Raw genomic sequence first — 27,309 nt, forward strand, 5'->3', positions numbered from 1 at the left:
AAGTCAATGAGACAATGAAAATTTTAATTATTTCTTTTTCTCTAAATAAATTACACAGATTATAACAAACTAGGTTCTCTTTATTTTAATGTTGGAAGTATCATAGAGTAGTAGCCATTACGTAGTAATATTAAAATATCTTGAGTATTTGATCACTAGATTAGGCCAATGGTCTTTAAATAAATCTATAAACGGTGTGCTGCATATTATTTATACCTGTAAGAGCCTACGCAAATACTGTCAAAGCCATTCAAAAAAATGTTTATCATTTGTTTTCACGCTGTTAACATTAAAATATGGATAATAGTGTATTGAGTACACCTTACGCGTACCTTTGAATACACAAACTGGAAATTTAAGGACAATACCTTTGTTACATTTCCTTTCTTTCATATTTTCCTCATGAATCATTCCGCTATTGAGTAAGTAATAAAAATTGTGACGCCACACGCGCCGTTATGTTCAGACTTTAAAAGCGCAATAATAAATAAATTATTTTTATAAGTCACCCTATAATATTTTGTTTATTTACGAAATAAGTAATGTAGGCACACTTTGTCTAAAATAAGTTCACGCTTACACCCAAAAAGACAGGGAAAGATGTAAGTACGTAATGCATTCTCTCTTGGCACAAATATTTCTATGATATGTCTCATGAGACGAAGGTGGATAGCTAGGCAACTATCGTAAATTGTGTGCCCGGTTACATTGGTTTGTTTTTGGAATCCAAAAATTCAGCCGAATTATTAGTAGCCATCCTAGGCATCAAACGGTATAATTTTGGTACCGGTTTCACATACTGAGTGCGCTGTCGCCACTAACTAGACCAGTGGTTTTCAACGTTTTTTAAAACGCGACCCCCTTAGAAAGAAAAAAGCCGGTCAAGTGTCTTTCGGATTGTTTTTAGTAGAGGGTTCCCTAGCACTAAATTAGAAAACAAATAAAAAATCGTTTGTGGCGTGTTAGCTGTTAACATATGTCTTGAGTTTTTTTTTCAAATACAATAATAATCGAAATTGAGTTTAAAGTTGATCGTGATTGAGTATAACTTGGTTAACTATTATTGGCCGATTCTTATAATCAATCAATATCTGAATATGCTTTGCTTAACCTCTCAAGCGTAAAGTGTGAAAAGTATATGAATCTAAGAATATATTATTATGTCGGAAGACTAAAAATATAACAGATATTCTTTTTATAAACACCTATAGGTAGTTTTGTTTAAATAATGAATACGGGCATAGGTATGAAGTAAAACATGCTTTTCTTATAATATTTTGTGGTATCAATTTAAGTAGCCCTTCTTTAGATAATAAAGGCTATGCGGGTGCCGATAGTATTTAAAGTACCTACCTATATTTGAAAATTATAATTTAAACATTAACTGAAATCAACTTGGAATGTGCCTTAGTAATTCAAAATTTATTTAATGTGATCATTAGTTGATAATACGCACTTAAAATCTATAAAAAATAGAGGAATATTGTATGTAACATAGTGAATACGATAAATACGGTTACTTATGGGCAGTTATATTACCGAAATTATTTTTATTACTGAGTTCGTCGCGGGCAATTTTGTCTAATTTGAGTATAGGTAATATAAAAAGTAAGCAAAGCTGACGATTGCGTGAGCGCCAACAACTATTTTCGCGTACGGCGTAACAATGACCATGTGTTGTAATTAGTGGAAGCTGATATGGCTGTCCACAAAGCCGAGTGATGGATGACTCGTGACAATGCTCCTTAGGGGACGCATGTAGGCGGCGCCTTGACAGCCAAAATCTGCACTTTCCTTTGACTTTCTCTCGGAGGTGCGAAAGGTGTTCATTTCATTCGGGTGGCTTCAATAGTTATTCGGTAGCGGCCGCCTCATAAGTGTAGAACGCGTTCTAATCGTACCGCAACCACGACCGAGGCGTCCGGCCCCTCGTTACGAGAAGGGTGCATCGCGATCGTTCAGATATTCAAAGTACCTGCATGATACTTCCGAGTGAGTGTTTATAAGCAGGCCCACGGTTGTCGGAAACCGATTCGTCTTGTGGCCGGTGTTGTGCGATGTGAGGCAGCCATGGCGTGGAGAACGGACATAGTGACTGTAGCATTGTTTTTCGTGCTACGAGCCGGTGCGCCTGCGCGGTTTCCCGTGAGTACAACTTGTTTGTTAGGGCGGGCGGCTTCGCGTTTAACCGTCAACGTTAGCATTATTGTGTGCAATTTATATATAAAATTAAATTATTTCATAAATTTGATTATTAAAAACTGATTCCAGAAACCATTACACAATCCAAAAAAATATTGAACTTTATACACGGCTTAATAGTTTTTGGTAAAACGAACAGTGTAATCTTTTTTCCATCTCGTGTTTTAATATATATATGAATAGAAACATTTATTTTGAATCTGTGCTTAATTTAAATTGAACATTGCATGTTTGTTACTTACTTACCTTAGCTGAGAATTTGTACTAAGCCCAATACAAAAAGAATTATCAAGTTCGTATTTGATTTTAAAGAGTTCCCCTATGCATCTTCGAAGTCCATGGTCCTATTCTAATTAAATTAAAAAAGGTACAATTTCAAAGCTACACGAAATTCAACACAAAATGAATCATTTAAAATTGACCACGGGAAGAAGAAAATTCGCTGAAGAAACATAAAAAAATACGTCGAATAGACAATATCTCTTCTTTGTAATCGGTTAATAATGATGAGGTTATTATAAAGTCTATATTACTTGGAAAATGCCTTGATTTATTATAGGTGTAAGGGGTACCCGAATGCACTAAGAAAGGCATGCTCCATTGGGTTGGATGTGCGCCATTTTTAACTGACTTCAAGAAAATAAGGAGGTTTTCAATTTGACTGTATTTTTTATAAAGACCATATTTTTAAAGGTGATGTCTGTTTTGTATTACTGGCATACTTCCTACCAACTACAGTGTCTTAGATTGGATGGATTACGTAGATAACGTAGTTGGCTGTGCACGCACTACAATGGCAAAGTTTCCATTATACTCAATTAAAAGTAGACTGTAAAATCCATTTGGTACTAAAACTAATAATAAAAATTATAAAGTGAAAGAATCCAAATTTAAATTTATGGTTATTTGACAAATATGACTAAAGTAATAAATTACATTTTTTTCTATCTGATTTCTCATCAACAAAAATGTCAATGAATAATTATTAACCGCAACCTATTTTGACACACCCACTCGACGTCGCTAAACTTATAAGAAGGTTATTCGTATCAAGCCTTTTTATAATGGTGACCAGGTGAATTTCGTATCATCACCTACAATTTATTTGATTATAACTTTTGATCAACGATTATCGGTCCTAATCAACCTTTCAACCCCAAAGCATTGAAATCAATAATACTAGTACTGCGTCATATACGATTAGGATTTCGTTAGGTTATTAAATGAAACTTATTTGTAAATAATCGCAAGATTTACCTAAATTCACTGTCTTTTTTATTTTGATTGTCTCGGTGGCGTATTTGTATAGCACGCGCGGTACGACACCACTCTAAGTGTATTCACTGGGTATGAATCCAATGTCGGACCAAGTGAATAAGGTTTTTTTGCCTAGTTTCAATTCAGATTCGATCTCAACTTCGTGCCCAATATGGTGACAGGCTTATAACATCGAAGGGAATATACATGGTGAAAAGTGGGTGCTTAGGTTGCATCTTGGTTTAACCCTGTGGGAATAAATGGGAGTGTATGTATGTGTTTTTTTCAAAATCCACAACGTTTTTTCTGACACCTAGTAATTAGGTACCGACTCCGAAAAATATTAAAACCTCAAAGATATAATTAAGTAAAATTATTTTGTGGTTTGTAAAGGTCTTTAAAACCGCTTTTATATTTGTTAAAAAAAATATTTGATAGGGAACAAACAGCAACAAAAAATATATTCAAATCGGTCAATCCATTATTGAGTTTTAGCGAAACTAATGTACATACAGCAATTGCTGTTATATATATTATTTAGAAATGCACTTTAGTAGGTTGTATCGTATTTTGTTTTTCACTTCTTGACCACGTAAAAAAATACAATTTTGTTGAGATACGTTCGTGAATAATATTAAACAATCGGGCAGCGCTTCCACGCTACGCAATTCGTGTTAATCAATTTTCCGGTTTTTATGCCTTTACATCTGTTTTCTATATACGATCTTAACCTATAATTTTCAATCAGATATTTCAATCGTTTTCCAAGGAAACGCATTCGATTTATTTAAACTCTCAATATTAGCCAATCACAACGGCCCTATGTCTACGCATTGCGAAGGCTCCCATGCCGTCAGCACTGAAAAACAGACTTGTTATCACAGCTTCAAACAAGCCATGAAGCATCAAGTCGATCTTGTCATTAAGTCCATCCTTGGGAGGACCGATCAACTTTTTTGACGATTTTGTACGGCAGTGTCAGTTATACTGAGGTATGTTCTGAGAGTTATATTCTATATTGGATCTTCCACTTTGAGAAATCCATTGTCATGTGTTTGTCATTTTTATTTACAAGCCCCATCTCCTAGCCGATTGTAGTATGAAAATGGAAATTATTTCAAGTGATAATATAAATAAATTTAGTTATTCGATTACTATTGTAGCGACACTAAAGAAAAGCTGTGGCCTCAAAAATCTTCTATCGAATTAACTTTATGTTAATAAAACACAGTATCATAGTAAATAAAGTGTTATTTAAACGCTTTATGAAATACTTTCTAGTATGTCATGTATAACATTAATCAAATACATTATGTGACTAATTCTATATAAAACAATTTCAAAAATAATTAAATAATATTTTTAATAAAGCTCTGTAACGAGCTTAATTAAAACGCGATAATCTTAATGCTTCTGTCTCGCAAGGCATTAGTTTAAATAATTTATTGATTTCAACGATTCGTTTTGCAAAGCCCTGCGTCTCGTAGATACTTCTTGCTCAGAGACGCCTTTTGATTTGCTTCCCAGAGCAACGGTTTCAGAGGAAAATCATCACAATACGATCTTGTACTTTTTGTCATAGTCCTGATTGGACGAAAACGTGTACATATACTTGTTAAACAGTGAAACGGCATAGGATGATATAAGTACGTAAACTGACTTCCATCTCCAAGCAGGTTGACTAAACAAACACGTTCTGCTTCAGTAAGAACCTAATGAGATCATAATTTAAAGATAATGAGTTGCTTTAAGACGGTAAATTATAACTGAATACTGATTCAATGTTGTAAATAATGTTTTAGGAAACTTTTATTTGAGAAATAAGTGCAGTAACAATTTGGATTAGGGAATTTCGCTGTAATTATGTATTTATTACTAAGTATAAGTAATAAGTACCGAATAATAGCAATATTTTTATAGAATTGCAAAATATTATACATAATACCTATTTTTGGTAGTAGAATATATTTTGTATCTGCTGAGAAAGCGAACACTGCATCTGTCATAGTGGCTCACGTGTGTGTATCGCATGTTGTGTCGCTTGGCAAGGGGTTATCATCTCACACTAGTTGACAGTCTAAACACCACTCCACCTAGTATCAGTTCTAGTAGAGTCACTGCCGTGTTCGAATAAAATAATGATACTATGTTCCTTTACTAGTAAACTCTACAATTCGTGAATTTAATCTTTAGCTAATGCGAAAGACATTTAAATTATATAAAAATATTGAAGTGGTTTAATCCCCTGATTAAGAAGGTACATTAGTATTTAAGATTACCTAAGGGGTTAAGGGTACATAATATTACACATTCATTAAAATATATTGATCGTGCAAAGGTAACATTGAACGTGCCGCATTGACTCATTGTTCTGTGTGACCGTGTTACCAACACATGTCTGGATGCATTTGAAAAGAAATATGACCCATTATGTATACGATTAACAATGGATATTGGAACAAAGCTTTTAATTCAAGTGATTTTTATTTCTTGTGATTATGAATTTGTACCTCACTACATAATTACTTAGTTTTAAAGAATAAATCTTTCATGCACAAGATATTATGAAGCCAGTGACTACGGGTATCTGTGTAAATTAAATGAAATACTTATTGTTACTCCCGGCATTATTTTAATTTTACATAACGCTAAAATAGGCAGACACATCTTCGAAAAAATTTACTTTCACTAAATTGTAATTTTAGTTTACGATTTTATTTTAGCAATTACATTACATAATATAATGGTCGGTGGCTCTGGATCACGTCTTGGGTTACACAAGCGGTAACGTCACGTAGAGTTTTTCAATCGGTGCTCAATGATTCATAGCCGCGGCTTTATGTCGCGGAGTGCGGGCGCTGCGTCGTCGGTCGCCGCGGCGGACGAGGGGCGACGACGCCGCGCGCCGCGCCGCCGCGCCGCGACGTGCCGACTGCCGACCCAGCCTTCATGTAGGTAGGTAGGTAATTGAGATCGACGCCGGTAACTTTCATCATTTGCTACATTCCATACTAATAGAGCCGTAGTTCGGAAATTAATGCAATTACTGGACTGCGATTACCATTACATTCATTGTCTCGTTTCGAAGAAAAGGAAAAACAAACAATTTTACTTTCCCCTTTACTTTGTTCGCATCCGCTTATGATGAACTCGCACTTAGCTGACTCACGTGATGTTGATTTCGGTTTCACTCTATCAGTTTGACTGACTTGCCAAAACGTGTTAGGAGTCAATTCTCATGTACTTACTAGCACAATAGGTTCGGCAAACAATGTTCTTTTTTATTGAATAGTCTGGTACACTAGACACCCATGCCTATATAACCATCAATATTCATTCATAAGGCGCTTGTTTGATCAATTTTATTTAACGCTACTATCTAATCGTGTCTTACTGAGTGCCGACCAACGAGTGCATAAAATGCAAAAGATGTACTTAGGTAGAGATCGTTGACCGGGGAGCTACGCAGACGTATACACAGACAGACGAATATTGATCGATCTCATTCTCGGCACATATTATCACATGTGCACCATTTTGGAAAACGAAATGTGATGAAAGTTGCTTTTAACGATCACAAAACAAAACCCGTGTATCAGTGCATTTACATTTACCAATATTTATCTTTAAACGAAAGTGAATGTGCTCTAATAATAAAGCTACTAACAAGAACAATTAATTCTTGCCGTTTAATTACGTTTATTAAACAAGTAACTACGTCAATATGGAGCTTACTCATTGGTATAAATAAACAACTTACATATAAAACGAGTGTGAGAACGTATAAATAGGCAGTAATATCTTACAGTGTGCCATGACAATGTCAAAGCGCCCACGAGATGTTACGCTCCTTGTCGCCATCCTCCGCTTGACCCACTTTGTATATCATTTATCGTACTCTACTCTTTTTTAATTATATTCCCGTGAATGATATACTCTTATAGGCCTGGTTAAATAGACTCACATATAATATTTGATAGCAATTTGTTATAACGAATATAAGCAAAACGCAATGTTGAATATTTTTGTCTATAAACAAAATAAAACTGGATTTAAGTTAATTAGACTGATTAAGTTATTTTTTATTAGAATATAACTCTAATTCTGTAGTTTCAAATACGCATCAACCGTACCTATTATTTTAGGAGTTTGAAGATACATAATACGCGCCGTTAAAATATTTACTTGCCAAGTCGTAGGTATTAAACGTACAAGTAAATACAGTGATATTAAAGATCTCAGGTCAATATGAAATATTTATTATATAAATGTAGGTATTCACTCAAACTAAGGAAAATAGACACCTACCTACCATTACAAAGAAACGATATTACACAGAAAAGAATTATGAGAATTGGTTGAATATAACTTTTACTTAATAATAATATTACAAATAAAAGTAAGTACTAGCTTCAGAGTAAAAGTTGTAAAATATCTGATGATATTTAATAATCGGATAACGAAATAAGACTAAAGTATTGCACAACACGACGCTTTTACTTCTAACATTTTAATTTCAAATACTTACTTTACAACTCTATCTTTTACAATTCCGACAAAAGTACAAAAAATATTGACTGAGTGAAAATATTATTATGATGCAATTTAAGTAGTGATAAATATTTATCAATTGCTAGTTATAAATATATCGCAACCATTGGCGAGCTAATCAGCAGTAATGGTAGCTCCGGTACGTAGTAATGGTTACTATTCTTTGGCTCTACATATTACTTACGTTATGTAACACGGACAATTTGGCTCTTGCTTACATTTTTTTATTTTATGACCATAGCTGTTATGCAGCGGTATACGCATGTATACATTTATATTTACATCATGAATGTACTTATAGGATGAACATATCTATTATTTGCGAAAAGTACAAACTGCTACATTAAAACTAGTATTTATGTTCTTTTAAATTTTGTTATTTAAATCACCTTATTTTTTGTTGTTTGCGTGTAAGGGGTAGTGGTATACGTAGGCGTCTGGAATAAAGTTGTATAGCAAATTCTAATTGATAGTACAAGCCGTTTACAAAGTTATAACACGGAGCCAGTGCGCGATGACGCAGTGCCATGTACAAAGACTGCGGTTTTCATACAGTATAATATAAAATTTCGATCCGCCTGACCGTGAACCACATGACGCGCGGCCTCGCGGCGCGGCGCAGCGAACTGCCATGCCGTGTATTCATTGAGGAATTTTAGGTTTCTTATAACTATATATTACGTTAATGAACGGTTAATTTTATAAATATTTTGTGGGCAGCAATACCTACCGAGAGTCAGAAACATCGTGGGGTATTATTATTTAGTACCTTTGTTAAACCACCGCCACCCTTTATTACGGTGCGGTTTAAATTTTTCTATCTTATTTGATGGCATAATGTTTTCAACATTATCAATCCGAATTTCTTTTTTAAAAGGTAAACCAATTTACATGAATCCTTGCATCGATTGTGTCTATAACATGAATAGGCTTGTTTAGGGAACAATTCAAACAAGATTTGTATGACAGCTTTGCTTTTCGTACAGTGAGAGGCCAAAGTAAGTTATAAGCACTACCAACTTAATTTGAAGTTGATTTCTAGTTTCCTTCTTCCTAAGCCCGTGAGGAGAGACACGGTTATGTTTTTCTACCCGGCGTTTAGCCCAATTACCACCTGAACAACGGGATCGGTTCACTAATACATGTCGTAGCATACTGACTAAAAACAAAAAGTTGGCCATCGACGAGTGCAAAAAGGTCCCGCGGAATCTTAAGAAGTCTGGAATGCCGGAACTAACCTTGCGCGGTGCCGCATTGCGGCCTGTCAATCGCACGTGGTTTTCGAAGCGCTGTCTTCTATCTCGAGGTCGCACTGTGAACATTAAGCACGAAATTGCGCATTCTTAGATGCGCGGATGCGTGGAGAAGCCTAGTAACACCACATTTAGTCTTCTATTATTATATAAGAAGCAAATACCTCAGTAGCACCTATTTTCTAGAAAATTCTTATCCCTGAAATAGAGACACCACAATGACTGTTCTAAACATCATTTTTAAAAACTGTAAAAATTAATACTGTACTAGAAAATTTATTAAGTACCACGTTGTACGTTTCATAAGTGGTTTAGTTATTTTTTCGAAAATTGTTTTAGTTTATGAAAAGGGATAATGAAGTTCGAATGTTATGAATAATGAATGTAATAATGAACAGCTTTCGGTAGTTGATTCAACATCCTCAGCAAAACAAAGGCGGGCGTATTTTGCAAATCACTCACTATAAGGACCCCGTTATTCCACTCACCATAAAAAACGTAACACAGAGTTTATACATATTATTTAGTTTTGGTTTTATATAAGATTACCACGTTCGAGCCGGCCAATCATGCTGTAGAAAAATAGGAGTTCAAAGTGGCTCTACCACATTAAAACTATTTCAAAATATATAATAAATAATAATATAATATAGGCCATACTCATACAGTTTTGAGTGATATAACTTCTTTATGATGTATTCAGGAGTTGTTGCCAATAAATGGGTGGTGGAACACGGGTCGCGGGGCGGCCGGTCCCGATGGAGCGCGGGCGGAGAGCGCCGACGTGCAAGTCGTGTACTTGCCGGCTCTGCTGCCGCGGGAGGCACAGTCGTCGGTCGACGATGCTCACGATGACATACCCCTTCCGTACAGTTTCGATGCCTTCGGACGGTAAGAATTATTATTTTACAGACAAACTACATTTATTAAGTCTTTAAGTAATATTTTGCAATTTTATAGGTAGTATCTCGTGTCAGTAGGTGAACTCTACAAATCTTGCATCACCTAGACCAGCTATACTCTAAGTGTGTTCCGCGGAACCCTAGGGTTCCGTGATACCTCTGTCGGGGTTCCGCAAGAATTTAGAAAAAAAAATCAAAACACCTCTCTCAATAATAATTAGTAACTGTTACATTGTACTTTTATTACGCTGATTAATAAAAAATACACTTATAAAAACAATTGTTTTATTGTAGGGTTCCATCAAGTATTTTGCTTCCCAAAAGGGTTCCGTCATTTAAAAAGTTTGAGAACCACTGACCTAGACCATATTTTTAATAAAATGTTTAAGAAAATTAACGATTATTTTCGACGATAAATTCATTTAAACAGTTTTATTTTCTTATATCTATAATTTAATTCTCACTCTACGTAAACCGGGACTTGATTTCAGGAATTTCGAGCTTCAACTGGTGCCGAACCGACGTCTGGTGGCGCCTGAGTTCCGAGTGTGGTCCGAGCGAGGTGCCGAGGAGCCGCTGTCGAGCGTGGACTCCTCTTGTCATTACTTACACTCAGGTCCCGGCGCCGTTGCTGCTTTCTCTGCCTGCAGAGATCACGCCCTCGTAAGTATTCAGACAAAAGATTTTTTTGGAAAGTTTCTTGATACTTAGAAAGTTATGCTTGACGGACGTATCCTGATTAAATGATAATTATTTATTTTACGTCTGCTTAGTACGTACACGGTACATTGTTTTGTCGTAGAATAAAAAAGTCGATAATAATTTAATAATTAGAGTTTTGTCTACGATTAGAATGTTTTCAGCACTATTAAGTAATGTGGGATGAGACTTTCTAACTTCTGAGTTCCTGATATCTATGATGCCGACTTATATTTTATTGTGGGATAGTTCTAGTGTGTTAGAGACAGTAAGTTTATATCTTAGTTAATTCATGAATGGCTGTTTCGATGAGATAATTGTATTGCGCAATGCACACGCACTTTAATTACGACCTTGAGGTCTCGGGTTCATTTGCCGGGTCGAACATAACGAGCTTATCCGCTCTGCCTGGGTTTTTGAAAGTGTTACCAGTAAAGGGGAACAGGTTTATAACTTGGAAATTGGAACCTACCATAACTTACAAAATGTGGTCATGAATACACTGGCAGGGATGTACCATCTCACACCCCTAACAATGCTTGAGAAGGGAAATAGGCTTAATGTATATAGACATTAGGCCTATTTCCCTTCTCAAGTTGTTCGGGTAATATGACCGAACACCTTAGTTAGCATAAATGGACGCGGCGCATTTACGTAAAAATTGTATTTGGCAATAGCGCTGTAGTTGTAAAACACCCGATTACCGGGGCAGTCGGGTTCAGTCCTCGGTATCTTAACATTAATCTAACATTATCTTAACATTGAACATTAACTTAACATTAAACCTTAACTTTAAGAGTGACGAACATTTGCAAACATTTATTGGTGAGAGACATTAAATAAGTTATCAAAACTCAATACTCTCTTATTAATTACACATTACACCCTCGCTATTTACTCGTACACAAGTCTTATATTATTAATGAATTATACGTACATCTTTAAAATTTCCGTACAATACGTAATACGTATACCCATTATTTAAGCTTAAATGCCGAACTGTGGCTCTATCGACTTTCTAGAGAGTTTTCAATGGAATCGCAAACAATTTAAACAAATATTTAACCCAATATTTTACAAAAAACTTTCGTAATACAACAGTAATGATTTTATGTGCTATATGAATTATTGGAAGGGTACTAAAACAATCAGAGATGAATCCAGAAATTAATCTTCTTTCCTATTTATTTGTAACTGCAAGTAATATTGGGATATATTTTTGAACTTATTTCCTTTTTTTAGCACGGTCTGATCGTGGTCGATAACTCTACATATGAAGTGCGTCCCCTGCCTGTGGGAGCAGGTAGAGCTGAAACCGGCAGTGGACGTAGGGCGCACGTCATCAGACGAGCCCCCCCTCCCACTCCGCCTGTAGACGACGCTCGCTCCCTCCGGCCCCGGCCTAGACGACGACCGCGCACTCAACCCAAGCTCGGTCCAGCCAGCTACACGATAGAGATCGCGCTGTTTCTCGATGAAGCAGGATACAAGTTATTTTACCCGTTCCTCAATTATAATGAGGCTGATTTGCGGGACATGCTTCTGGCTTACATAAATGGAGTAAGTGTGTGATATTTACAGCTGATAATGATAATAAAAAACCTGCTTTCGGGGCACCACTATGGTTTTTTTGTTTTAAGGTGACGGCAATTAGGACATCTAACTAATAGATATTATTAGTTCCATGATTTAGGCAACTACTAAAACATGACGAGGTTTTTCATTTTTCTGGTCAGGTTACATATATTATGATTTGAACGCTTAATAAAATGACGGTATTTCCAATTACCTACCAGTGTCAAAATTTTAATACAACATACAAAATAAAAGTATTTGTTTTTAATTCATGTTATAAATTATATATACGTCTCATTTTAAATCTCAGGTGCAAGCCCTCTACCAGCACTCGTCGCTGGGGACCCACGTGCAACTGTCGCTCGTGCGGCTGACGTTCCTCCGCACGCAGCCGTCCGCGCTGTCAGCGCACGCGGAGCGCAGCCACTTGCTCGACTCCTTCTGCGCTTACCAGAAATCCCTCAACGTGGACGATGACGACGATCCACAGCATTGGGATATGGCTTTGTTGTTATCTGGGTATGTTTAAAATTACAGTTGTTTATAAGCATTTCGCCTTAGAGCATATTCAATGCCCTTACGGAATATGCTGCAAAAATGGCCTTAAAGTAAATGTAAACTAATTACAAATAGAGTTTACTGTTCCATTATTATTCGTTTTTATCAGGAATTGTTAATTACCTTATAAGTAGAGCTGTTTGCACGCAGTATCAGGTGAGTTAAGTAAACTTATAATTGGCAATAAAGTACATGGAAATTATTTTCAATGTGGGAAGATATTTTTTCCTTTCTTTAATGTTATATTACACGATGCTGATAATTTAACAAATAATTTGAAATAAATTTTCCAGATTAGATTTTTACTCGGAGGAGGGCGGTCGTCGCAACGGGGTGACAATGGGGCTCGCCCCGGTCGGCGGCGTGTGCCTGCCGGCGCATGCGTGCGTGGTGTCGGAGTTCGGCACGTCGGACCTGCTGGGCCGCCCGTACCCCTCCGCCGGCTTCACCTCTGTCTACATTCTCGCGCACGAGATCGGACACAAGTCGGTCACTATACTAATATTTCTTTATAAGATTTAATACAAAGATCGGGATGAAGTCAAATGGCGATCAGTCTTGCCAACTTAGTGAACTAAAACTGGTGGTTTAGACTCCCCTTTTAGGGAAAAAATATTGGTGTAAGTAAGTACTTAGCTGATGGTTTTTAGGTAAAATATTTTACAAGAGTGATAGTGGTGGGTAAGAAGATAATCCGAAACGTCTGTCGTACCTCTTCGCACTATTTTCAAAACACCTTATCATAATTGCAAAGTTTAATGAATTTTGCATTTATTAGCAATGCGGGGTCGATCAATACTGTTAATTTCGAGGAATAAGATATTATGTAGGTAGAATTTAATGAAAAAGAATTGGATAGTTATTCAAATTTTCGGTATAAGGAAGCATTAAGGTGAAAATTATAGATTGCTAAGATATTGATTAATATGTTATTTTTTTATGTTACAAGATCCTTTTAACCGTAAGGCCAGTGAACTTTATATTACTGTAAAAATTAAAGCTGATGACGCAGCAATATACGAGATTTTGATTCCGTATGAGTAATTACAATCACATATATAATCATTTGTGAAGGCAAACTTAGCGCTAACGACATTTTTAACACTTAACTTTCCGGTGAAAATAAGACATATAATCAACTCTTTCATTTCCATTTTTTATTACTTATTCAATTTGTGTTAAAATTCTTTAATGTTGATATCTTGAAACATTTGGCAACTGTAGTTCCACATGTGCTAAATAGGTATTTCTCAAAATAAAAGTACAAAACGCAATTTATAAACTAAAGAACAGATGAGAAAGAAGAATTCGTGATAATATTTTGCAAAAACTATTTCGTTTCGTATATTTATTTTGAGAAATAGTCAAATAGACATTACTCTAAGTGTTAATGTTAATTACAGTTTGGGAATGCATCACGACGGTACCGGTAACTCCTGTGCCCGCGATGGATATATAATGTCTCCGTCGCGAGGCACTAATGGGGAAGCGTCGTGGTCCTCTTGCAGTGCACGAGTTATTGCTGAATTGCAGTGGGTACATTTTAAAAACTATTAATTTTGGAAGAATGTCTGAATTTACTTTAAAGACTATCAGCCATTTTCAATAAACAATCCCAATCGCCTTTTCAAATTATTTCAAAAATGAACCAATAAGAACAAAGTATTTTTTGACATGCGTACAAATGAGTTATTGTGATTGGTTCATTCTCGGCATCAGATTGTAGATTGAGATATGGATCGATTATTGAAAATGACGAAAATATTTTGATATTTGTTAGAAGAAAATGCAGAAATAGCTTTGAATGAAATTTGTCACTGGGATACACTATGTCCTGCATTAACATTTCTTATTCCGGAAATTGGCTCCTGTGGTAAATAATAGATTTCTTAAGTAGATGACGCTAGCGTGACGTGGATGAAGCCGCAAACAACAGCTAGTTATAATTAAACTTACTACACATTATCATTCACTTAAAATTAAAATTTTCTTGAAAAAAGATTTATCGTCCGTCCAAGATCATCATCTCAGTTAAACCTATTTTGAGGCAAGGGAAAACCGATTGCTGTATGTGCCTACAACGAAGTAGAGCGACGGTTAGGTAATGTCATTCCTTGAAAGATTATAACGTTTCTTGATTTAGGTCGACATCGCTTTAACGGTCTAATTTCTTATGGTCATGCTCCGTGTATTAAATACCTGTAACAAGTGAAGTAACATATTATTTATAACTAATAGCTTTTGCCTGAGGCTCCGCTCGCTTAAATAGTTTTTTCGGGATAAAAAATAGCTTATAGAACTCAGGAGTATTGTATATAGCTTCCTATCAGTGAAAAGATTTTCAATATCGGTTTAATTGTTCCTGAGATTAGGGTGTTGAAAAAAACAAACTCTTCAGCTTTATATATTAATATAGATTTGTAGATATCATGAGGCCTAAACAGGCTTAATATTGTAATGATATTAATTTTTCCAGGTGGGCAACATGTTTACTGGATGGTGCAGAAGACGATTTAGACAACCCAGATGAGCTTCGTCACGAGAAATTCGGCGGCGCGCCTGGTACGGTGTGGAGTACAAAAAAACAATGCGAGGTAAAACATATGCGTTATTTGTGATAGGTCGGTTTGTCTTGGCATTATTTTATTTATTATGACGAGGTTTTACCCAAAAATATTTTTATTTATTTATTGCTATAAGGTACACCAACAGCGCTATAAATTATATTCAATGCAATAAAACAACAAGGTAAAGCATCTGATATGTTGTGTGCTATTAATACAAGTACACAGCATTTACCACTGACAACCTATTTAATTAAAAACTATTGAGGAGATAATATGAAGTAAGTACTTAAAATATGAAATCATAGAGTAACGATTATATAATAAATAATTTGTTTCTTTAATACTAATGTTAATAATATTAAACAATTGGGAACAGGAAAAACCATAGAGTTAGCTTATACCATATTAATTATTGATCATAACAAATTGAATCTAATAAGTTACATGTTTATGTATAAGATAATCCAGCACTATACCTTTAAATACTTTAACAAAATCATTAATCATAATCATCTTGTGGCATTTTTTAAAAAACCGGACCCAAATATGTTTTATTTAAATAAAATCGTAATCCTTTATCAATGTCGGTACGTAGGATATCTAAGAATATGTAAGACTTGCTATGGATATTACTGATGACTCTGAAAGGCACCATGATATGGTGTCCTCGATATTGGGTACATTAGTGTGGATAATAATAAGACATTTATACAAAAACAGTTCGTCGTCTTAATAACACTATTATCGAGAGGATATGATAGTATTCTTATTAATTTTCAAATATTTGTATGAAGTAACAGAGGGCAAGATAACGTAGTTAGCAGCAGTTGTAAATGGAACAGACTGCCGAAACTAAGATTCAAAATCAAAGTCACTCTTCTGACTCTTCGAAATTACGAGTAATTTGTTTTTAACCATCGAAAGCTTTGACGGTGAAGGAAAACATTATGAGGAAACTTACATACCTGAGAATTCTTCATAAGGATTTCGAATTTTTGAATTCTGTCAATTCACACTTGGCTAGCGTGGTGGATTAAGGCCTAAAATCTTTCAATAATTGATGAAGTCCGTGTTCAGCGTGGGCAGTAATACAAGGCTTATTAATTTATTTACTTATAAATTGTGTCTATCAAATTGAACTTCCTAAAATAAGTGTATTTGGTGTGATGCAGGTGTTGTTGCGCGACCCGGACGCGGTGCCGTGGGCGGGCGGAGCAGACGGCGGCGCGGGCGAGGTGTGCGCGCAGCTGTCGTGCCGCACGCCGCACCGCGCCGGCTTCTACTACGCCGGACCCGCACTGCCCGGCACGTCCTGCGGACCTCAGATGGTAACAACACCAATATTATACTTACTTTCCAACTTTTAAGGTCTTATGCGTTTTATAACACTAAATACGGCGTCAGAGGCCGTAGCCAGGATGACTTGCTAGTCTGTAGGGTTAACTTTATATGTGGGAATAACATATCCTAGCCATAGAGTCGCCTTAACGATTGTAGAAAGCCAACATAGCTACGGCCCCTGGAATCGTAAATAGTGTTATGGAACGAATCAGACCTTTTTTGGAGATTAGTAAATTCACCGAATTACTCGAACATAAAATTACCTCCTCTAGCAGGTTTTCTGCCAAAAAATGGTCCCAATCTCTATGTACATAAATGTATTTTTATTTCATAATAAGAATAAAAGCCAGATTCAGATACTTATCAGGGATTTTTGTCCATCAATGATATTGTAGCCACTTGCCGGGTGTTCTTCAAACAAATTCGGTCTTTATGTTCACGCAGTGGTGTCAAGGTGGAGAATGCGTCCCTGCTTCGGAAATATTAACCACTACCAGCAAACCTGGAACTGTCGGAAACACAGGTCCTGAAACCTGGAGCCCATGGCGTGAAGGCACCTGTCGATCAGGATGCACATCGAAAGGCAAGGGCTTCAGGGAAAGGCGAAGAGTTTGTAACGTGTCACAAGGCTGTGAGGGTTCGGCCTATGATGTACTTCTATGTGATGATACTAAGGTTTGTAGAGGTTTTTTAGCTTAAATAATCCATTAACTTGAGAAGACTCTTGCATATATATTTTTACATTAAACATATTGAGGAAAAAGTCATGACCTTCGCTTTATGATAAATGCTATGACAGCCCATACAACGTAGCAACATCAGAACTAGAATTTTATATTATAGAGCTTTGCACAATACAAACTGCATTTCTCGCTCTTTTCTCAAAACAACGCAGCAGACTGTTGCCTAATTGCAGTAATAGAGAAGTAGTGGTTCCTACCCAATACCTACACTGCTCACTTGAAAACATCTAACCAATAGTGAATTATTTTCATATTTTGACCCAGTAAAATGATTTCGTGACCACATTCGACACTAACAGTGAAATTATGGTTTTCTGTAAGGTCAAGTGGAAAAAAATTGTAGAGTTTTTTTTATAACTGTGTTGGTGACATCTTTCACGGTCTACCTTTTTACGACACGGTCGTAGTTTTTTGAACGTTGAGCAAATAAATTTAGTGTAAATCATCAATATTTACTAAAAGATCCGCGTCGAAGGAGTGTTTTTGTTGTTCAAAATATTTTTAAAACCGGTTTGGTGTAGAGTATCGTCTAATAACGTTGGAATTTTTTGGGTCATTTATTACAAGGACTTCTGGTTTGTTTTGAAAAGGATGTTAAGCTAATAGCTATGTTTGATAATAGAGCTGTATTTTAATATATTTCGTCCTGTCATATGGTTATAATACCTATTACCTACATACAACATATGTTTATGGACACTGGGGCATCTAATTAGATCGCTGTATTACCGCCACCTATAAATATTTATAATAGTTAGCAATAGAATCACCAATTTGCGTTCCCTATCCACCTTATCTTTAACTTTCCAAAATGGTATCGTCCTGCAAATACCACATAGAATGACTGGTTTCACAAGTATTTTGTATAAGAATAAAACACTGTGTACTTTTACAAAATAAAAGTAGTGGAGAATGCCAAACGTCGCGACTAAATTCTGATGCATTTCTTTCGTATAATACTAGTAATACATGAGAATTAGAGTTGTTATTATATTTATTTAATCTTATTGTATGTTGACTCAAATGAAAGTACATCAATCGTTTTCTCTTAATTTGTTTTCACTAGGTGTGTGGAAAGAAAACACGGGTCAACGCGAACGAGTTAGCTACGCGCAAGTGCACGGAGTACGCGTCGCTGTTGACTACACTGGATCCGCGCGGCGGTGGTCTGCAAGCCCCACACGATCCTAGTAAGCTACGTCTCAAATATAATAATAATTGGAAGACATTATTCGATACACATATCTGTAGTATACATATGTGAAGTCCTTCAACAAAAACCCCGAAGAAAATCACTGTGGATTTTTGGTTAAAGCACTGCTGTAGAAATTTGTCTACGGTGTGAATGTGTGTCGACTTCATTAAATTAGTATCAATTTTAAAGACAACAGATGTGTAGTTACAGCTTCCTATATCTTTTTTAATAGAGTGAGTGATATCATTCGTAACAGCGTGATGAGGGTCAAATATTGCTTGGACTGTCAAAACTGTTTTTAAAAACGTCAGATGACGCAACTGTCTGTTTCATCAAAAGGCATAGACATAATAAGATTTGCTTTAGGTTCAAAAGTTGATGGCTACTAATTAGTAAATAATTAGATTCCTACACTCATCTGTCGTACACCTTATAGCTGAATTCTGCAAATGGACAGAATAGTATTCAGCCAATAAACAGTTCATAATGATTATTACAACAACGCGCCGTATTGGACGAAGCAACTCGTAATATTTTACCAGCTTCCTGCAAACATCGATACTACCTGTATTGTTATTTATAATTTATTGTAATTTTAGTATATTTTCAAGTATGGACGTCATGTAAACGTCGGTTAAAGTGGCTAGTTATTAATGTTCCTTTGTTGTTTCATGATAAAATATTCTAATGACTTTATTTAAACGAACATTTACTCACAGAACTACGCACGTTAATAAATATTATATTTCACAGCTCGTATGTGGATGGGATGCGCCATTTTCTGCAGGAGGTCATCTGGCGGAGGTTTCTATGCGCCGCGGGTGGAGCTCAACGACGCTGGCTTGGATCCATACTTTCCCGACGGGACGTGGTGTCATCACGACGGCACCCAGGACTACTACTGCATGCAACACCATTGTCTGCCTGAAGTAAGGTTCTTTTAGACATTTAGTTTGATTACAATTGATAAAAGTCAATAATTATAATTAAAAAGTGGGACGGACTGCCGAAACGAATGTCTTCAGGTTCAGAACTCAAAGCATAAACCCCTGATTTCTCGAAATTACATTTATTATATATATACTTTTTGAACGACTCTAAAGGAGAGACGTTATCTGTTCCTCGTAAAAAACGATGTTTGTTTAGCGATTTTTTTTTACCCCGTGGTACTACCATTATTTTCGCGTTGGATTTCGTATAGCTTCCGAATGGTCCCATTTTAATTTTATTGATATAGGATATTGAATTTAGAAGATGCAGCATGGAACTCATCAAAATAATGAAGGGTGAGAATTTTCTATTTGAATTGGTTTCAATTAGACATGTTTTATGAGACACAAAAAAGCAGAAAAATAAAACAGTTCTTAACAGCCAAATAAAACGCTACAATCCAAAAACAATTGAACTCTATACCTATATTGGTTAATAAGAAATTATTAAAACACGAGCTACGTAATTTTCTTATTCGTGTTTTATCAATTATCACTCTCTGTAACGGTGAAAGAAAACATCGTGAGGAAACCTACATACCTCAATATTCTCCACAAAATTTTGGAGTATAGACTAAAGCAATAAGAATATTATCGAATAAAATCATACAATGCATATTAACGGCATTGGCAATCACAATATAATTCTTCCATTTCTTTTCTTTTATCGGATTACTTTTCCTAATACCTACTCATATATATGTGTTAGGTAGGTATAGCTATTGTATACAACGTGCTCTCGCTACTTTTAATTGACCTTATCTTTTCTGGTATGCTATTATTTTATTTAAATTGAAACGGTATTTATACTATTAAATTCAATTGTTACGCAATCTTAAGAGTTAATGTAACTGAATTCGATTCGGAACATTATTTTAAAGCGTTCGATTTTAGCGAGAAATCTAAATTTAGCTAAGTACCAATTTACAATTAAGTAAAATATTTGTCATGTGCAATAAAAATAAAACTGTAACAAAATCAAAGTCAACGTACAATCATTCAGAAGGACTACAGTGCGGTTTAATTCGAAGTATGTAATAAACCTGTAATAAACTAGTGTAATGTCATATTGTTCGACATGTACAGCTGATAGTTGACAGTTGCAAATAGATCGGTTAATCCCATTGTTTGTCAACAGCACGCGCGTCACTTCACGTGCTCGCTCAGAAGCCATTGCACAAACTTGCGCACTGCATAGATAACGTCGGTATTAATAGATAGGAATTAAAATGAATTAATATCGCAACAGTCATTGTTCCCATAAACTTTACGTTTCGACAGCAAATTGCCTCGAAATATTATAGGTGTAGACCTACAAAGCATGCTCAAATTATTTTAAGCAGAGTGTGCACTAACCTGCCCGATTCTTTCTTTTCCATTAAATAGTCTCATAAATCTTTATTCTCTTTTAATTACCCGAAAGTGGCCACCGTAAGATGAATTGTGTGATATTTTCACGAGTCAAGATAAATTATAAATAAGTAAATAGAATATGTTTTAATACGTATTTTCATATTTGTATATTGCATATGCATATGTATAACATTGCCATATGTATTAATGACGAATACAAAAAAACTAATTGCCAGTGCACTTTTTTGTGCAAATTTATGAAAATCACTGGACACACTACATAATGTCATCCAGTATCCACTGTGGTGGTAATCCTCACAAATATTTTTTTATAATAATGTTTATGTTTGCCAGTTTAGCTCATTATGACATGCGTCACGGTACTTTTCTGATTTGTCATAAATTATTCACCAATTTGTCAAGATTTATCTAGACGTCTAAACTGGGCCATGATAAATTATGTGGCATGGTGACGTATGGGCACAGTTTACTTTGGCATAAGACTAATAAACAAGATTAGTGTAGTATAAAGATTACTTTTAAATTCCAAGGGCATGCCCATCATCTTGTAGGAATAAAGAGGCTTTACGATTAGGTTTTTGGGAAAAAATATCACAGTCCACGTATTATATATTTAGCCGAACTCCAATACATATTTATGCTAAAAGAAGATAATTACCAGGGATGTTATGGATATGAAATTTCGGATATGGATATTGGAATAAAATTATATCAGTTTCGGATATGGTTACGGATATGTAATTATTTCGGATTATCCGTTAGTTTTAGATAGTTTCGGTTACGGATATTAGTTTAAAGTAAAATAAAAATATTATGTAATACAGTAGGGCGACGATTACTAACTATCGTTCGTCGTCATCGTCGATTATTAATTATTGATGAACTAATTGGGGACATGGGTGTTCGGAAATCCTGTGTTTTAATTTGAAATGAAGTTTTAGTGAAGTAGTATTATCACATTGTTAACATTTTGCAAAATTATCTTCAACTTGATCAAAAAGTATCCAAATTAAAGTACATACTTTGGACACATTTTGTCCTTATAAACAATCTAATACGTAACACACCACTATTCCTTCATTTTATTATATAAGTACCTACTCCTAAATAAAAAAAATACTATTTATGAATAAGGTTATGTTATAACTAAAATTACAAACAAACTACATATACAAGATGGCGTGTGAGCGGTGAAACAAAAACATGTCGAAACATATTATTCGTAACTTATCCGAAACTTTTTTAACGGATACGGTTACGGTTACGGATATATTTTTATTTCGGATATCCGATAGTTTCGGTTACGGTTACGGAGCTCCATAACATCCCTGGTAATTACTGCTACATGCGTGATCGTCGACTATGATGGTCCATTCACCTCACTAAAGGCAGTCAAAGGTTAGCCTAAACTAATATAATGCCCATCGCAGTATCTGAGAAGCATATTCTCTCGCAACTCGTAACCCGTAAATAGAAAATATCAGGGAAGTGTGTCTTGTTGCCGGATGTCTATTGTCGTACATAATATCCTACATGTGTCGTTAATCATTATCATTTACCATTTATAATCAGATTAGTTTACATTTTAAACATTTCATTAATGTTTTCTTATTGATAATAGAATTCAATTTATTCTATTGTATTCAATTTATTGATTGTACGCTTTTCACAACACCTGCGTACAGAAAAAATTGTACCTACCCTTTTTTAAGCGAATTGCGCGCACGCAATAGTGTGAGATTTGACATAATTAAAGTTCATAATATATATAATAAGTGCAAAAATTGATATGTAGTTATAGATATGTTTTATAAATATTTTATATTTAATTCCGTGATCGAATTTAGAATACTGGAAGACCACTAAGTTAATATTATAAGCCTAAACACAAAAGTCACACAGTCAGCAATGATTAATAAATAAATGGCAAATAAATGTTATACACCGAATAATTGTTGACCAAAAAGTTACACGGTGCATAAAATAGAAAACCTTTTTTATGATGATATTTTTATTGGTCACCTTGAAATTTGAATCATTCGACAACGGGGGTTTTCCTTATTTTTATTTTTTTGTATTGTAGAAACGTCTCTACACAATACCTATATAGTAATAAATGTTATCGTGTTTCCCACTCTTTAAACCACACAAGACATTAAGAATTTATATTTAAATGTGATATATGCTTAAAATATAAATAGGGTTATTTATAAGTAGAAGTGTACAGTCATTGTTAAGGTTTATTCAACATTAGCGTGTTCTAATACGGATTCTTACCGATAAATTACATTTATTGTTTACGAACTAAGGGAACTGTATGTAACGGAAGCAGACAAGGGCACCGCGTTTGTGTAATTGAACTATGCTTTACACGTATCGTACGACTCTAGTGTATCATTGGTATGTGCCCAAGAGCTACAGATGATAATAAATTGTGATATGTACCACCTATTTAGTAATGTAGTACATCACGTATAGAACAGGTGTTACATATATTAACCATAAGAAACCAAAATCTCGATTATCCAAACAAATTGCGACTGAACCTTGTATGAATTAATAGAATTGGTTCATCGCATGTCATGTAAAATAGCATCACAACTATTTATGTTACAACAGATATAAAAATCAATATAAAATTATAATTATGCTGAGACAATAAACTATATAGTTTGTTATAGTCTGGAGCCAAATTTTTGTTCCAAAAGTTATTACCAATTGGTAACAAGTTGCTGTCTTATTTGAAATGTCTGTATGACAAGACGTCGCAGCGTCCTTAGAAAATGATACAAAATAATATATTTACAGAAAATATGCTAAAATTCGCATTAAAAACGTGGAAATCATGATATGGAAAAAATATGAAGTATAATACATTGATGTTTTGTTATTTTCGGATAATTTGAGTAACCATCATATATGCGCAAAATTTTTGTACGAGAATCTTCCCAATGTCCGCTCTATTTAATCTTAGAACTCTTTGTAATTATTTTCTTTGCTTACGGGGAAAAATTGTGTTATTATAATATTTTTATTTTAAACATAAGTTTACCTTAATTTAGTATAATGAGTTATAAATACAGTTACGATTCGCGAGTTATTAAATACAGCAAGGTAATTAGGAACCCCCCTACCTATATAACCGATAAATTGATTAAAACAATTTTCCTTGGATGACTAAGTTTAATAACATTTCAATTCAACCATAATCATACCTTATTTATTAAGATTAGTACACATCACTGTTTATGTTCTTATGACATTCTTTCACTGCGGCAAATTCTATGATTATAGAGTGTTTTGGTAGTAGTTAGTAATTTAATCAGTGCTATAAAATCACATGACTGTTTTATGGAGTTATCTTCACAAGTCATGTAATTGTATCTTTATACGAGTATAAGTGCACGTCAATGACTAAGTGAATGTTTTCCTACCTCATTTGCGGAAGTTTTAGAATTAAACTAGTAATAAAATCTGCCGATGTCAGCAATAAAAGAGATAGTATACCTATTGTCAATGTGAGGACTGAAGGATATTTTCATTCAGATAAGGGATTTCATATCACTTCAGCTTAAATAGGATGAATGTTATCCAACTCCTTTTGACAAGATATACTTAGTCTGCAATACGTCTATTATATTTATATTATCTTCATAGAAAGACCAAATAAAAAATATTCTTTCAATAATATTTGAAAGAATATTTTTTCTTTTTAACCTATGGTTATGAAGACAGACTTCCAGTATAGCATAACTATTATAATTTTATATAAGTATAAGTTTTCTTTATACAGTGACAATAAGTGTCATTATTAGGAATCAACATTAATGTCGATGTCCTGTACAACTCCCGTAACTATTGATGGAACGTAGAGAGCAACACTACATTAGCCCAATCTTGTCAGCCTAACACACCTCTATGATCTTTCAATTTACCCCACACCAAGGATGAAAACATAATATTAAACAGACTAGTAAAATGTTGACTATATAACGACAGTTAAGTTTGTACCTACGTCTTACTTCATATAGACGATATTTAAGTTTAATTCAGTGTCATCATCCATGATTTTCCTACAAATTTATTTCAACTGCATATTTTTCAACAGAACTTTAAGATGACGGCTCAGTGGCATATTTGGGAGCTGCCAAGCGAGGACGTCGGCGGTTCGTTCAACGCGAGAGCGTTCAAAACGCCCGATGACGATGCTGCGTCTGCTGCTATCAGAGCCTACCTTTCACTCAATGACAACGGAGTGCCGATAGTTCGTTCTATCGGTCCTCCTTCCATACCCGACGAACCTGAAAATAACTGGGAAGTAATCGATTACGTGGATGTACCAAGAAGTAACGTGGAATAATCAAGCCAAATGGAGTAGAGATGTTGAGTGATATGGTCAAAATTATGACTTGTCTGAGAACAAGACAATCTATTCAATTGAGATTTTTTAAAATAATAATCAAAAATCTTCATTTAAAATATACTTATTATGTAGGTATTATATTATTCTGTTTATTATTTAGCAAACTTTCGTTAAATGAACGTCAATCAACATCCCTATTCTAATTTTGACCGATAGAGTTTTATTTGTACAAATATCTTGCCAAATTACTTACGTAGCATATTAGGTTATAGTTTTACTATATATATAGGGTTTATTTAATTTTATTGTATTTATTATTCTGTATGAAAAGACAAAACGATCTAACGGAATTACCTCAGTGCCTGTCTCATGTGAACTCTCAAACACACAAAAATGATATAAATGTTTAAAATCTCTGATAATATGCCTTCCAAAATATGCCTTATTAGCAAAAACCAAATCACAAATTTACGTCGAAGGAAAATTAACAAAGTTGTATTATTTACCAACTTGATAAAGTGATATTAAATAATAAATCTAAGAATATACAAAGTTATTACTGTGGCGGCACACTTACAACTGTTTATAGATATTTTATGTACCTAGTAAGTACGGAACACTGAGCAAGTACGATTTTAATAGTTATTATAATAATTATAAGAGCCACGCTGGCTCACATGCATTTATTAGATTCTAAGATTCCCATACAGTATTACTCTATTATACTTAATATTTTATGTAATGTGTTTACCATAGTTTTATACAGCAGAATTAATATTTCTTTATGTAGGAAATATGATGAAATAAATAAAATACTATAAGCTACATATATCCATTTGAAAAAAATCTTTAAACTATATTTTTCTATTGTACGTGAGGTATTTGTATTACAGTTTTATTTCTTTTGAATAAATTTAAGTAGTAACTAAGTCCTAGTCGTTTATACATATAGATTACTGTGCGGTAGGAGCCACTAACATATTTAATACGTTGTATTATTTTGTATTTCACGAATGTATACATAATGTATGTGTTGAATAAATTATTGTCGCAATGTATCTTCTTTGTTTCAGTCAAATGGACATTAATTGTTGCGTAGTTTCCCCATAAATTATTGTAATTTATGGAGTCCTATTATGTAATCTTAAACGCTAGCGTATAAAGGAGGCACGTTAAGAGTGATTGAGCGGTGTCGTGGTGTGCATACATGATGCCGCGGTTAACGTCTTCTTGATAATAGACAACTCTAGTTTACACATGCCGTACTACTCTACTCTTAACGTTGTTAGCAAATGTCCCAAAAAAAGTTGAAGCCTGATTTTCTAATCGTCACTAAACACTGCTATGAAAATTGATAAAGTAAACAACAGAAATGTAGCTCCATTACTATATTCTGGTTCTAATTCAGTTTGATCTTCACACTTCATTGACAGAATAAGCGAGAGTTATCACATTCTTAGTATATCTAATTGAGCAATAATATGCGAAATTAACGTGTTCGTTAGATCTATAATTACTTAAAAACAACAGAATAAAATAATGTAAAATTAGTGTAGGTAAATAATATATAATATGAAAATGGGTTTTAAGTTTTCAATTCGAAACATATGATTTGCCCGGAATGCAATCGTTTCCTTAAGTCTTATTATAAGCGTGAAACCCCCATAATTACAGACTAAAACGATGTTATACAGACAAAGTTGGTATTTAACAATTGGTTTCAATGTGGCTTTCTTCTGT

The 27,309-nt window shown here is 34.6% G+C and overlaps 1 protein-coding gene across 1 annotated transcript; it reads left to right on the forward strand.

Annotated features, from left to right (window-relative positions):
- The first annotated feature begins 1,869 nt into the window (after positions 1-1,869).
- LOC115444982 (A disintegrin and metalloproteinase with thrombospondin motifs adt-2) lies at positions 1,870-26,400 on the forward strand. The gene is made up of 13 exons (XM_030171010.2): positions 1,870-2,145; positions 9,967-10,154; positions 10,657-10,828; positions 12,107-12,424; positions 12,750-12,958; positions 13,291-13,482; positions 14,401-14,529; positions 15,474-15,591; positions 16,737-16,892; positions 17,350-17,580; positions 18,715-18,838; positions 19,597-19,772; positions 25,315-26,400. Exons 1-13 carry the CDS (start codon positions 2,071-2,073, stop codon positions 25,564-25,566), a joined length of 2,340 nt encoding a protein of 779 aa, XP_030026870.2. The 5' UTR covers positions 1,870-2,070; the 3' UTR covers positions 25,567-26,400.
- The last annotated feature ends 909 nt before the right edge of the window (positions 26,401-27,309 follow it).

This window comes from Manduca sexta, chromosome 25, assembly GCF_014839805.1.
Source record: "Manduca sexta isolate Smith_Timp_Sample1 chromosome 25, JHU_Msex_v1.0, whole genome shotgun sequence".
Lineage (NCBI taxonomy): Eukaryota > Metazoa > Arthropoda > Insecta > Lepidoptera > Sphingidae > Manduca > Manduca sexta.

What these genes read in the sequence shown, in the direction of transcription:
- LOC115444982 (XM_030171010.2), top strand. Translation starts at nt 2,071, where the DNA reads ATGGCGTGGAGAACGGACATAGTGACTGTAGCATTGTTTTTCGTGCTA. An exon ending in CCTGCAGAGATCACGCCCTC is followed by an intron (nt 10,829 to 12,106) that starts GTAAGTATTCAG and finishes TCCTTTTTTTAG; the next exon opens with CACGGTCTGATCGTGGTCGA. An exon ending in AACACCATTGTCTGCCTGAA is followed by an intron (nt 19,773 to 25,314) that starts GTAAGGTTCTTT and finishes ATTTTTCAACAG; the next exon opens with AACTTTAAGATGACGGCTCA.